We start from the raw sequence: 13,503 nt of genomic DNA on the forward strand, positions 1-13,503 counted from the left end.
CAAGCTTACAAGCTGCACAGAGCTCTTCCTCATTGAAAGCTTTCTCTTTCTTTTACCAACAGTAGTTGAGCCAGTATCTTTTACTGGATGATCTACTTTGTCTCCTCAGAAGAAGACTTCTCTATAGCAGATGTGGGTTTTTAAAATGGGCATGCCTAAATCTTCAGATGTGACTTTTTATAATTGCTGATATGTGAAGGAAGATTAATACCAAAGAGAGAGAATTTTAATTTGGAGGGGGGGGGAATTAGTAGCTCTTGTTGGTTTTGGGTATTTGTTAGCCTGATACCTCTCAGCAAGAGGATTAAGACCATAAGCTCAGTACAAGAATAGCGTGACCAGTATTTACTCATTTTTTGACACCATGTTTGGGGAAAAAAGAAAAGGAGTACTTGTGGCACCTTAGAGACTAACAGATTTATTCGAGCATAAGCTTTCGTAGTTCACAAAAGCTTATGCTCGAATAAATCTGTTAGTCTCTAAGGTGCCACAAGAACTCCTTTTTCTTTTTGCGGATATAGACTAACACGGCTGCTACTCTGAAACATGTTTAGGAAGTTAGTGATCTTTCTAGAAATTCAAGATGCACAAACACAACTCCAGAAAGACCTTAATTCTTCCCCTTTAAATCAATAAAAGCAAATGTTATTCCACTGCTTGTGAAGACACTGCAAAAATTGAATAGGAACTTCCTGCTAGGGCAGAAATCTCCACTTGAAGTTGATAAATCAGGGCAATCTAAATCCTTGATTTAATGATTCTTACATTTTTTTTCTTTGTTTAAGAGGAAGGGTTTGATTTTCTTCCAAGTACAGACTGAAAAGGGAATTCTTAAGAGGAACTTGAAAGAAGCTTTAATATTGTTAGATCTTTGTCCACTGTCTTGTTCAGGTAGTATTGTCATGCTGTAGTAACAACATAATGCTAGCATCCAAAAACCAAGGACTAAATTTAGCCCTGATGTTTCTAAGTGCAGCATCTATTAAAGTAATTTGCAAGTTGCACCTGCCATACCAAGGGTTCAGTGGTCCAGGATATTCATTCATTATTTAACCCTGCTACTCATTGGCATCAGTGATAAGTGCTTAGAAGGGAAAACTGACCTTAGTGGGCATGCAGTACTTTCGGTCCTATTGTCAATTGAAAAACTGATTGAAAGCATGTTGCACACACCTTCTTGTATATCTTCTTTCATATAAAACTCAGGTGATTTGTCTCACTTTTTATTATTTGATCTATAATATAAGCAAGGGAGAAAAGATCTTTTTGGGTTTAAAGAGAAATTAATTAAATTTACAGGAAAGCTGTTTCTAATGGCAGGAGCTTAGAGACAGTGTCTTGTACTTATGGTGGCCATAGGGCTGCTATTGAGTCGGTCTTCGATACTGAAAGTGATATTCCCTGGAGGCGCTAACGTTTTTAAAGTGCTATTTAGAATAAGAGATCTGTTGGCAAATGTTGACTCTCTCTCTTGCTGTATCTGGCAGAATCTTCTCTTCTTTTACCTTTCTGGTGGTGGTAGCTTAATTAAGATCACTATGATGCATTTGTATACACTCCTTGAAACCTATTGAATCAGGCAGTTTGTATAGTATAGAAGGATCAAACTGAGGAAGCAAATCAGACATCCTCCCAATTTCTCCAAAAGCACAGTTTTACCTCAGTACAGTACAAGCCAGCTAAGAATTGAGATAAGCATCTTAATGGAATAAATGGTTTGAAATTATAGGTGTCCTTCCCCCACTTAGACATCCTTGGAATAGTCACAGCAGATTTGTTGGGCTTTACTCTGACACCTTATGCCTGATGCATTTAAATTTTGCTTTCTCTAGAAAGGCTACAAAATTCTATTGACAATACAGCCTCTGATCATGCAAAATCTGACTTGTGTGCAGTCTAGTGCAAATTCCAAACACAGCTTTGTTTGTAAATGAGACTTCTTCAGAGGGTCAGAGTCAGGTGTCTTGAATGAAGACTGAGTCCATGGAAAATTTAATTTGAAAGTCTTCAAACTTCTTTCAGTTAAGAAAACAAACATGGCAGATGGAAACAAACTTTGGGCTGGATTCTGAAATGATATCTGGCTTCTTTGTGGTGCAGAGAGCCGGAATCTGGCCACAAGTAGCCAGCAGGGAATTTCCTTGGAATAGGAGTGTGCCAGTGAAAGAAATCGGCAGGGAGGAATATGGCAGAGCAGAGCTTTGTTACATAAGGTCCATTCTATCATTGGCATAAACTAGAAGAGCTGCTCAAAGCCTCACTGAGCCCAGGGCTGGTGGAGATCAGCTGTTAAAGCGTTAAGGCTTCTCCACCTTATCTGTCAGTCCATCCAGTCCTGTCCTTGTCCCTCTACTGGGAAGTGGAGCTCTCCCACAAGAGACAACAATAGTTTAAAAAAAAAAAAGTAGTTACCTATGTTTGTGTTTAACAGCAAGACAGTGCAACTGTAGGTCTCAATTTTATGAAACTGCAGGCCAAATAATTAAATAAATAAATAAAATTTTCAAGGAAGTCAGAGGGACCCAAAATTAAAGGTTTACAAAGAATATGTGGAACGTGTGTCATGTTACCTAGATTATAGTTCTGTTTGGGCATACTCAAAATGACATGGTGAATCTATCCTTACTGTGGTTCTGCTAGAATTTTATCTCTAGATGTCTGCTCCCCAGTGAATTACCTCAGCCTGTTTGTATTAGACTTTAACAGTGAGAACCATTATATTTTTTTCTGACTTGAGTAAAATAATTCCAGTTTCCTGCTTAAAGGAATTTACAGTCAACTGGTAAATGATGCTTCAGTCTGGATATTACCCGAGACGGAGGGGAATTGTTGTCTTTCAGTTGGTTTGCCAAATGCACCATGCTAATCTTTATGTAAAGTTTCTTTCCCTGTTTTATGGATGATAATTGCATTTCCTCTCTCATGTACCAGCATGTTGACATCACTCCCATGTACTTCACTCTTCCCCAATCCCTGCAAGAGGGCTGCTGCTGCTTCTGAATCTGGGCCAGGAAAATCTCTTTTTCAAAACCTCTGGTGTTGGGGAGCAGCACGAATTGGAGGAGAAAGAGGGAGCCAAGGACTGCCTTCTGTATACTCCTCAGACCCCTGTCTGGGGAAGAGACTTTTCATTGCCAAGGACTCCGAACCTCCTCCCCTAGGACTTACAGAAGTCTCTCACGGTCTCACATCCTAGGCTGTTGTTGAACAGGCAGGCAGGAGTGGGCAGAGAGGAGCAGGAAGGAGGGCAGGTCTAAGCATGTTTAGTGGAGTTCTTGCACCACCCATTGTCCTTTGTTGAGAAGACCCCTGTAAATTTCAGCAAGGAAGCAGAGAAACTCTTAACTGCTTTTAAATATTTTTAATTTCAGTGTTCTTAATCACAGCCTTTAAAGGCATACTGTCAACTGAAAATTTTTTGAACTTGGCTAAATTATAAAAAATTAATCTGCCTACCATGTAGGCTTCTGTAGTGCTTTTGACCCCAATATCAGTTAAAAAGTGTTCCTGGATTTAGGATCCAAGGTCACCTTTTGAAATGTGCCTGGAGTCAAATCCCTTCAAACACTCTGCTGCTGATCAGTAATTCACAGGTATCTGAAACAGGCATGTTGAACAACATTTCAGTGAATCAAAATAATTGAAATATGCATTGGCTTTTAAAATTGGAACAGAACTGAAAAAATTGTTATGAACAAGAATAAAGTTAAAGATGAGAGGGTAAAAAACTATGGGAGCTGCTGTCTATGGGGGCCGTAGCTGTGCTTAACAGTGCCCTCTGTAACGAATGGACTCAGTTTTTATAAACCAAATTGTTGTCTGCTTCAAGAACAATGTCCAAATGTCCCCAGTCTTAAAACAGTGATTTGTTCCATCCATTGTGTCCCGAATGGCCACATGAGACGACAGAAGTGGAGGCAGGCTCACCGTGTTCTCAGATCTTTTCTACCACCTGCTTGTTTTTTCCCCTCTTGTGTTTTATTTTTAAGGGAAACTGTATTTGTAAGCAGTTTAGACAATGGGAATTGTAATTGTGCACAAACACAATACAAATGCCAAATTAAATGTCTTGTCTGATCAATAATTTCCATTAACAATTTCTGGCTATGAACATTTTTTCCCCTCAACCCCTTTGCCCTTCATTGTTCAGTTCCTTATTCATACTAACCCAGACAAGTAATGTATTCCTTGGGTTGGTCACTCGGTCATCAAATCTACATCCTCATCTCTCCCATGGCATGCACTGATTTGCCTTTTAATTCTGAACAATTTATTAAAATAGTCTTGTGTTCTGTCCACTGGACGGTGTTGTTTCATGTTATGCTTGAGGGTTGTACCTATTAAGATTATAAACAGTTTCTTGTGGTGTGTAGCACAATTGGAACCCATCCTGATTTAAGTTCTCTAGGCACCACCATGTCATATTGTCCTCTTTCAGAGTGGCCTTAAAACTGTAGCTAACTAGACATGTCCAGTGAGATGTGCCAAATAGTAAGCTAAGGGTGAAGGAAATTTTTAACTTGTTCTATTTAGCAACTAAATTTTGAGAGATGGGCATTCTTTCTTCAGGAACAACAGATGCAGGTGGCTTGAAAGGAAGAATGTTCTAGAATTTAACAGGATCGCAAAAGTTTTGTAGGAAAGCATCTTTATTTCATGGAATTTTAAGGTAAAAACTATTTATGAATGATAGCTTTGTTGGTTATAGCTTACATCTGGAAACCACTTTCATTCCTCTTGTGACTTACCTAGACTATGGAGTGACCACAGTTTTTAATCTACCATCCTTGCAATGGTCTATTATGCTGTACCTTTTTTTTTTACCAATTTGTACACCTTGCACAATCAGTTATGCTGAATGAGGTCCCAGTCTAACTACATTATTTAACCCTGCAAATATGTTCATTTTCTCCTGAGAACCCTGAGGCAGGATATACAGTACGATATGTCCAACCGAAAAACTATTTCATACTCCATGGAGCTGCAGTATGCTAAATTGTAACAGGAATGTGTGTTGGACCAAAAAAAAAAAAAATACTAGAAAGAAAGATAATATAGTACATTGCATACACCTCACAGAATTTGTTTTTGGTTTTAATCACCTTTTCTAGTTAATTTTTAAAGCTCTTACTTTAATGTGCTTTTCTTCACTCCTGTCATGGCTATTACTTATCACATTTATTTCCGGTTTGTGTCATTTTTGCATTTTCCTTTCGCTGTCACTTCTCCAGCTATTTTCCCGTAGCCTTTTTTATTTTGAATACTTTTAACCCAATCTTATTATGCAGATCAGTAGCATCTTGGAGTGGTGGTTGTGCCACACCACATTTATAGTAGATGCCAGGGTTTTGTGTAGCGTGTATATCTAGTATCTTGTCTGGACTTGTCTTCGTTCTGCCCCAAGCAGGTCCTCAAGAAATTCTAGTTCTTAAAGATTGATATTCTGCAAATGTTAAGGTGTATTTTATGAGAAAAAATTAGCCAGACTTTTTACTCCGTCCCCTTCCCTCTTATCTATATTTGACCCAAGTTCACTTTTGTGTATGAAAGAGAAAATTAGTTGTTTAACTATATTATGGTTTATAGATGCCTTGTGTTTGAATTTATTGGCAACAGTGGCCACTATATTATTTCAGATAGACAAGTATCTACCTCATGCTGCCTTTCTAGTTTGAGTCTTTAAGAGCAATATAAAAATTATAAATATTTTAAACACAAAAGAACCTCATTAATCTGACGGCTACCCCTCTGATCATTAATCTGAATACCCCATAATTCTTGCACTCAGCTGTTTTCTCTCCCTGCTTCTCAAAGACTTAATATCATAGTGCTGTACTAAGAATGTATTACCTCTTACAACTAAATGACTTGCCAAACGAACAAAGCATGTTTTTTTGATTTCTCACTATTTTGCTTATTTTTTAAATGAAAAATTCAATAATTAGCAGTTCTCAGCATGTATTAATAGGATACCACTGAATATGTATCCTTCCTGTAGGTAAGAAGTGAAATGGTCTCAAAACAAATCTAGACTGAGTTTCTGTTTGAATCCCAGAGCCTTGAAAATAGCCTGCCTTACTGGCTTCTGCAAAGCACTTCACCCTGCCCCACCCTATTGCATGCACAGATTGCACTACACCTATTCCTCCTCTGTGACTAAAAGTTTGTTTCATCAGCATCTGTTTCTGTTCTACTTTTGGAGCTTGCTTTGGATTGGGAAGCTGCTCAGAACAGCAGTCTATTTGAGGCACATAGGGGCACTTGTCACTATAGTATAATTTTTAATGGAAAATGTCTTTCTCAAAGGCTGTCGGTACCCATTGTTTTACAGTACATGAACAATTGGCTAGTCCAGGTGTTTCCTCTTTTGTTTTCATGATATGTGGATTGGAAATTCAAGAGAAGCCTTTGCAGAATGGAAGAGCTGAGGGTTTGTATTTGTCTGTCCTAACTGCATAGCAATGGGTGGGATTTGGAAAGAAACCCAAATCCTGTGTGCTTTTTAATTTTAAAAAGTGTGTATTGTTTTTATCCTTTCTGACTCCTTTAAAACTATTAGTATTTGTTAGTGACTTTACCAGCTCTTAAATAAGCGAATATTCCTATCTTATATATAATAGTTTTATAATTAATAGTATTTGGAAACAGACTTTTTTATTCAACACTAATGGTTCTGTGTTTTGTTTTGTTTGTTTGTGTTTTTTTTGTTTTGTGGGTTTTATATTTATTCAACTTAACAATATTTAAGTTTAAAAGTTGAATTGATATTAAAAAAAAAACCAACAACTAATACCAGTCTCTGATACAATAAATTAAAGTTGCAGGCTGAAAATGAGATTTAGTGATAGGTGGCTATTCGCTGCTCAGTGGGCATCTGTGTCTTTGGGGCAGCCGGGCAGCCTTAAGGAAATTCCTGATTCATGTCTGTCTCTTTACAGGACAGTCGGCCAAATATGTCAAGACCTCTGATCACTAGATCCCCTGCATCTCCGTTGAACAATCAAGGCATCCCCACTCCAGCACAGCTCACAAAATCCAACGCACCAGTTCATATTGATGTGGGTGGGCACATGTACACCAGCAGCTTGGCCACGCTTACTAAATACCCTGACTCCAGGTAAGGGTAAAGATTGCATTGCATGTATTTTGCCATTCATTGATTCAGATTTATGCTCAGACGTTATGGGACTCTATTCTCAAAATGTTACATTTCACTCCTTTGCTTTAAAATGAGCTTAGTGTTTCTGAGTAGGTGGAAGGTTGATCTTTCTTCCTCTCCTACCGTACACCTTAGACTAAAGACACACATATTGGCAAATCCCTTTTGTTTATGACCTAAAATAAAGTTGGCACCAAGGCAGATGTTCTTAACCCTTGCATAAAGTCTATTACTATGCACTAATTTTCTCTGTCTTCATATATGAAAAATCTAATGACATGGTTACAAATTTACATACAATTTAAAACAACATTTTTAGCACCATTTACTTTCCCACACTGTTGACCTGTAATCCCAGACAGCACTGTTTTAAAATACAGTTAAGATTGTAACATGTCTAATAGCACTCACTTAAAACCTTATTAGATCATTTGTATTTTTAAAACAATTGCAATTATCTGTGGAATCCTAAATCTGCTCTTATATCCCCAATTATACGCGAATGGCTTGGGGATCCCCATAGATCATGAATATTAAATAATGCTAGGAAATTTTTACATCCACAGACCAATTGTGTGATGTCAATGGAGTAAAGTTCCATCATAGAGCTGGGGGGGTGTCTATTCTCTTTTATTTAAAAAAAAAAAAAAAAGCCCTGAACATACTCTTGATAAGCTTTACATGGGCAAGATTTTAATTCCTCACTCTAATAGATAAAGACCTAAAAAGTCTCACTCCAAAGTCGAAAAAAAGGAGCTACGCACAAAAGTGATGATCAAAATTAAAGCTGGCCAAGATATGGGAATTCCTTTCCACAAAAAATTTCAGTTTTTGCAACATTTTTGTCCTGAACTGGGATGAAACATCAAAAACATAAATTTTGTCACAGGAAGAGATTTCAAGAAAAAAATCAGCCTTGGTAGAACCAAAAACCTCTGGCTGCTCAGTTCACCTGAGCCACAAGCTCCAGGAGCTGGAGAGTCAGAGAAAAGGAAAATTCTGCAGTAAAAGTTTTGCAAAGAGGGCATTTTTTGTTAGTAAATCATTCAGACTAAATTTTTTTTTTTACCAGTTCTGTACAGAACATCACAGCTGGGCTATTCAAGCATCCTCTTGTATAGTATTTCTTGTTGGTGGCACCATATCCCTCCTGTTTAAATCACAGGTATAATTTAGGCATTTTACAAGTGCTGTAAATGTACATTCAGTGCACAAGTCAGTGTACTGCTTCTGCTTTGAGTTTCCTCCACATTGCAAAGTACCATATTTCCTGATTACAGTCCTGTCACATGACTGCTCTAAGTGTCACACTTCACACCTACTGTTCATCTAGTTCAATAACAATAATAGAACCCTTGGAACAATTATGCTGTTAAACCATTTAGCAGTTTAAGCTCTTTGCTTTTATCTGTTTTTTGGTTAAAAAAATTTTCAGGTTATGTAGCTGTACTTTCCTTTTTTTTAATAGCACATACAGTCCATTTTAAAGCATAGGGTTCTGTTCTGAGCATACACATCACTGCAATGACACTTTTTTTTTTTTATTCTTCCCTCTGCTAATGCAATATAGCTTATAGTTTTAGTAAGGGTGACAATAGTATTATAATACTAAAGGCTCGTGGAGAGAGAGAAGAGAATGCTTATGGAAAGAAAGAAAAACAGAAAATAAAAAGTTTATCCTACCTGATAGGGCATTTATTTTCAGAACAAGGAGCACTGCCTCGTGTGTGTGTGCGTATCAGAAGGGGGAGACCAAGGCATCATGAAGGGACAAAAGAAATACAAGAGATGTGATTCATCCAAGAACTGAAAATTTTTCTCCTGGTCCAGGAACAGTGTATGGAAAAAATTTAACCCTGAAAGCATTTGTAGTGGTCTGCAAAACTGGTTCTAGCCTTGTTGGGAACCTCTCTTAGGGAAGTGAAGAACAACCATATGAAGTGGAGTTCGGGCAATTCAGCATGTCTCAGGATCAGGCTATTGATACAGTCATGGAAGCTTTAAAGAAATATTTCTACTCCTCTTGTTTTCCTCTTCTAGGAAATTTGAGAAACCATTTCTGCTAATATATGCAGCTACTGTTTCCAAGTTAGAGGCAATATGCTGGTCCAGCAAATTTAAGTGACCAAAATAAAACATCATATGGGTGGGACGGAATTTCAGCTTAATCTTTTCTCCTCTCTGTTCAATGTGCCATTGTAACACTTTATGAAAGTGGAAATGGCAGCTGCCTATGTTAGAATCAAGAATTTAATAAATTTAAAATGTAATAGCAAAAGTACTGACTTTAAAGAAAACAAAACAAAACCCACAACCGCTAGGTAACAGCTGTCTTGTTTCATGTCATTGTGATAACCTCTTTTGTTTCAAGTCTGCACTGTTTGTGTGTGTGTGTGTGTGTTTGTTTGTTTGTTTTAAGTAGTCCGTGTCTCTTGAACCAGTAGATGAGTGAGTTACACAGATTAACTACTTGATAGTGGGGATTCACAGCCACTTCTAGAAAGTTTAAAACACAATTTTTAGTATTGGCAGCCTCAAAAGAGCAATTACTAAACCAGTTTAGAAGTCAAGTCAAGGGCTGTGAGGTGATAAGATGGTAATCATGATGTGACTTTTATTTTATTTTTATTTAAGGTCAGATATCTCACAGTCTTCCAGCACACTCATTTATTTTTATATTTATTGAAGAGTTGGGAATATAAACTTTCCAGTGATACACTACATTAAATTTTAGCCCCAGTAGTTGACAAGAACCTGACATTCAACCTTACATATATAACTGGTCCCTTGGATTAGCAGGTTTTTGTGGCAAAATTCCAGAACTTGAATCAGTGTTACTGTTGATTTCTACTTTGACTAAGGTGGAAAACAGAAAGAAGGCATGATTCTTGTAAAAATGTGGACCTTATATTAAATGCCCTCTGTTGTTTATCATTGGAGGCACAAGGTCACAGTTTCACATCTCCCCAGAACAAACCATGAAACTGACATGGTTCAGCTGAGATCTTGTCTGAGTGATTGTCCACCTGGATTCCACTCTGGGTGTATATGCGCGCAAGATCGGATTTTTTTTGGCCAGTAGTGCTTATGGCCATGCTTGCACCTATAGTACCCTCATACATCCTTCTCCCCCAGCCCCTCCACCTAAGGGCATAAAGCCCAACTATCCTTTGGTTCCTTCTTTTTGCCGAAAGCTGTGAGATGGAACCCGTACAGCATCCATCCTTTCTTTGCACACTGGTTAGTCCTGCTTAGTTGGCTGGAATCCTAACTAGTTACTTTATTTTATTAGTTGAATAGTTAATAGCCTATTGACTAAATACTTATTAATAGCTTTGTAAATAAGCTTCAATTAGGATAGATCCTACTTTAGCTCTATAGACATGTGCTAGCAACAGGGCAGAAGCTAAATCTCCAAGATTCAGAACCTGTCCTTTATGATATGCTTCTATGCCTGATGGCAACTGGTGCTCCCAGTACCTACTCTGCCTAGGCGAGAGACGCCTCCAGTAGCAATGTTGGCATGTCATTCTTCTCAAAACGCACTCAGAGCCAGGGAAGCTCACGTGAAGTTGTTCCTTCTTAGCAGCTCAATGCAAGCTTCCTTGAACACCGAGAGGAAGGCTACAGCCAGGCCTCACTCATATAATCAGTCTCCCTTAAGGTACATCTACATTGCAAACAAAATAAAAAACACAGCAATGGGTCTCAAAGCCTGGGTCAACTGAGTCAGGCTCATGGGGTTTGTGCTACAAGACAAAAGATAGCAGTGTAGATGTTCCTGCTTAGCCTGGAGCCTGGGCTCTGAAACCTGATAATGGAGGGTGAGCCTCAGATCCTGGGCTTCAGCCCAAGTGAAAACACCCTACCTACACTGCTATTTTTAGCCCCATAGCATGAGCCTACTCAGCTGACCCGAGCTCTGAGACTTGCTGCCACAACTTGGTTTTGTTTTTTTGCACATACTCTTATTGCTCCAGAGAGCTGAGATTCCAGTCCGAGTAGCCCCATCTCCTCAAAGGCCCTATTCATCTACTATCTTGGTATTTCTATCCTCTGAAAGGGGCAGAAAGGAGCATTGCTCAAGGGATGAGCCAAGGCACAGGTCACTATCTCTGGCACCTAGCAAATTGAGACACGAGAGTCATCAGACACAATTTGTCTCAGGTGCCATCTTCTAAGGGCTAAAAGCCTGCAAAGGCACCAGACAGTGTCTCTGTACCAACTGCTAGGAGTGCACATACAATAAATTAAATTGGTGGAGTGTGTTTCTCTTGATACAGGTCCCAGCGCAGAGTGCATTGGTACCAGGAGCGTTGACAAAGAGTGCTTCAATACTTGGAGCTTTGGAACAATGTCTTGTGGTAGTTAGTATCTCAGCACCAGCTATCTTGGTATCTAAACCATACATAGCACGGAGTGACTTACTGTGAGCCCAGTATCTGTCATCTCTCCTTGAGAGATTGAGTGTGGTGGTATCAAAACCACTAGGTCTTATGATAAAAAATAAATAAATAAAGTAAAAAATCATCTGTATGTCAGGTTAAAGAGGCATCCTATCTCCAGTAGTGACTTCTCCTCCATACAGGCACAAGATCCTCTCAATGTAGTGGCCCCTCTCTGGGAGGAAGAATACACCTTTTCTCCTTCTTCTCTGGGCATAGTAGGGACTAGTCTCCCACCCCTTCCTGGGTAGCCCAGTGAGAGTTTGGAAAAGATTCAGTGAGAGGTATCAGGAAAAGACATTGCTTTTCATAGCCCTCTTTCTGCCCTCCAGGTGTCCCTCACTTCAGTATTCATATCCTTACCATTTGAGGCCCTATTGGATGCCTATGGCATAGCAGTACTCCTGAGAACCTGTACTATCCACTGTCTCCAAGACTAGAGCACCCTCCCCAAAGAGAGTTTTAACTATGTCACAAAAGCAGCTGGTACAGCCTCAGATACTGGACAGAAAGGAGGAGGAAAGTGAGGAAAATTATCAGCTGCAAAGAGAAGGAAAAACTATCCCTGCTGTAATCTCCTCCTCCCCAGATGAGGCAGTGACCACGTCTGCCTCAGTGAATGAATTCAAGGTGTTCCAGGATCTCATAATGCACATGGCAGAGACCCCCAGGTATGCCCCTGGAGGTAGTTAAGGAGAAATGACCTAAAACTCTTGGAGATTCTACATGCTTCTACACCATGCCCATAAATGAACGACTCTTGACGCCATTGAAAAACACATGACCTGCACCATCATCCATTCCAGCCATTCTGAAATGAGCTGACAGGAGGTACCAGGTTCTTTGCCAGGGACTGAAATAGTTTTACTCACCTTCAGCACTTTGTTGTCTTGTAGTGGCTGCTATTCAGGAGAGGTCAAAACAACAGGGACCTCAGAAACCCACACCAAGAGAGAAGGGCCTGAAGAAATTGGAACTCCTTTTGAATGGAAGGTGTATTCATCAGCTGGATCCAGCTACAGGTGGTGAATCACCACTCTTCTCTTCAGATGTGACTATTTAAATTGGGATACGTTGTCTGTTTATAGACAAGCTTCCAAACACCAGGAAGAGATCAGAGATCAGCTGACTGCCTGCACTGTCTTGCAGGTAATGCTGGATGTGTCTGACAGGGCTCCAATTATTATGGTCACGACAGTAACAATGAGGTGGTTGTTATGGCTTCAGACTTTGGAGTTCCCCAGGGAGATCCACACAATTGATCTCCCTCTTCCCCCATTTGAGGGTAACAAACTTTAACTCTGAAAAGGATCAGGTCCTTTATTCCTTAAGGCTCAAGGGCGACTCTACACTCTTTGGGGCTGTAATGTTTCATCCTCAAGGAAGAAGCAAACATGTCTGAAGGATAACTACAGGCAGTGCACCTTTGCCCAATATTATCAGCTAGAGAGGAGCGTAGAGCCAAAGAGGAAGACACAGATTCCACCATATGTGGCCCTCTTCTGCCCCACAGTCTAGGGCTCCTAGCAGCAGCAGATTAGATGCTAATGTTGAGAGCCTAATAGAATCACCCCAGGATTTTTCCCCATTCTAACTGCTTACATTTTGGCAACTGCTTCTTATTCTGGGGGAGGTTGGACTGGGATTGCTTCAGGCTGAGGGGTCCTGGAGATTGTAGACAAGGGGTATTCCAGCCAGTTCCAGTCCCTTCTCATCCCTTTCCTCCTGTCCCCTTTTAGGAACCTTTCTTACAAGAATGTTAAAACAAAAAGTGGACTCCCTATACAGCTGGGAGCAGTGGAGTAGGTGCCCTTAGATTTCAGGGCAGGGATTTCTAGTCCCATTGCTTTCTGATCCTAAAGAAGAAAGGCAATCGGTGGTCCATCCCGGACCTTCAGT

General features: G+C 39.6%; 1 protein-coding gene across 4 annotated transcripts in view; it reads left to right on the plus strand.

Moving 5' to 3' along the window:
- The window catches only part of KCTD1 (potassium channel tetramerization domain containing 1), a 148,944-nt gene that overhangs the window by 79,689 nt on the left and 55,752 nt on the right, over positions 1-13,503 (plus strand). For all 4 annotated transcript variants that reach the window (XM_084621912.1, XM_084621913.1, XM_084621914.1 and 1 more), the window contains exon 2: positions 6,939-7,117. In XM_084621912.1, coding sequence (XP_084478038.1) covers positions 6,939-7,117 — 179 coding nt within the window. The remainder of the gene's footprint in view (positions 1-6,938; positions 7,118-13,503) is intronic.

This window comes from Lepidochelys olivacea (assembly GCF_965140295.1).
Source record: "Lepidochelys olivacea isolate rLepOli2 genome assembly, chromosome: 2".
Lineage (NCBI taxonomy): Eukaryota > Metazoa > Chordata > Testudines > Cheloniidae > Lepidochelys > Lepidochelys olivacea.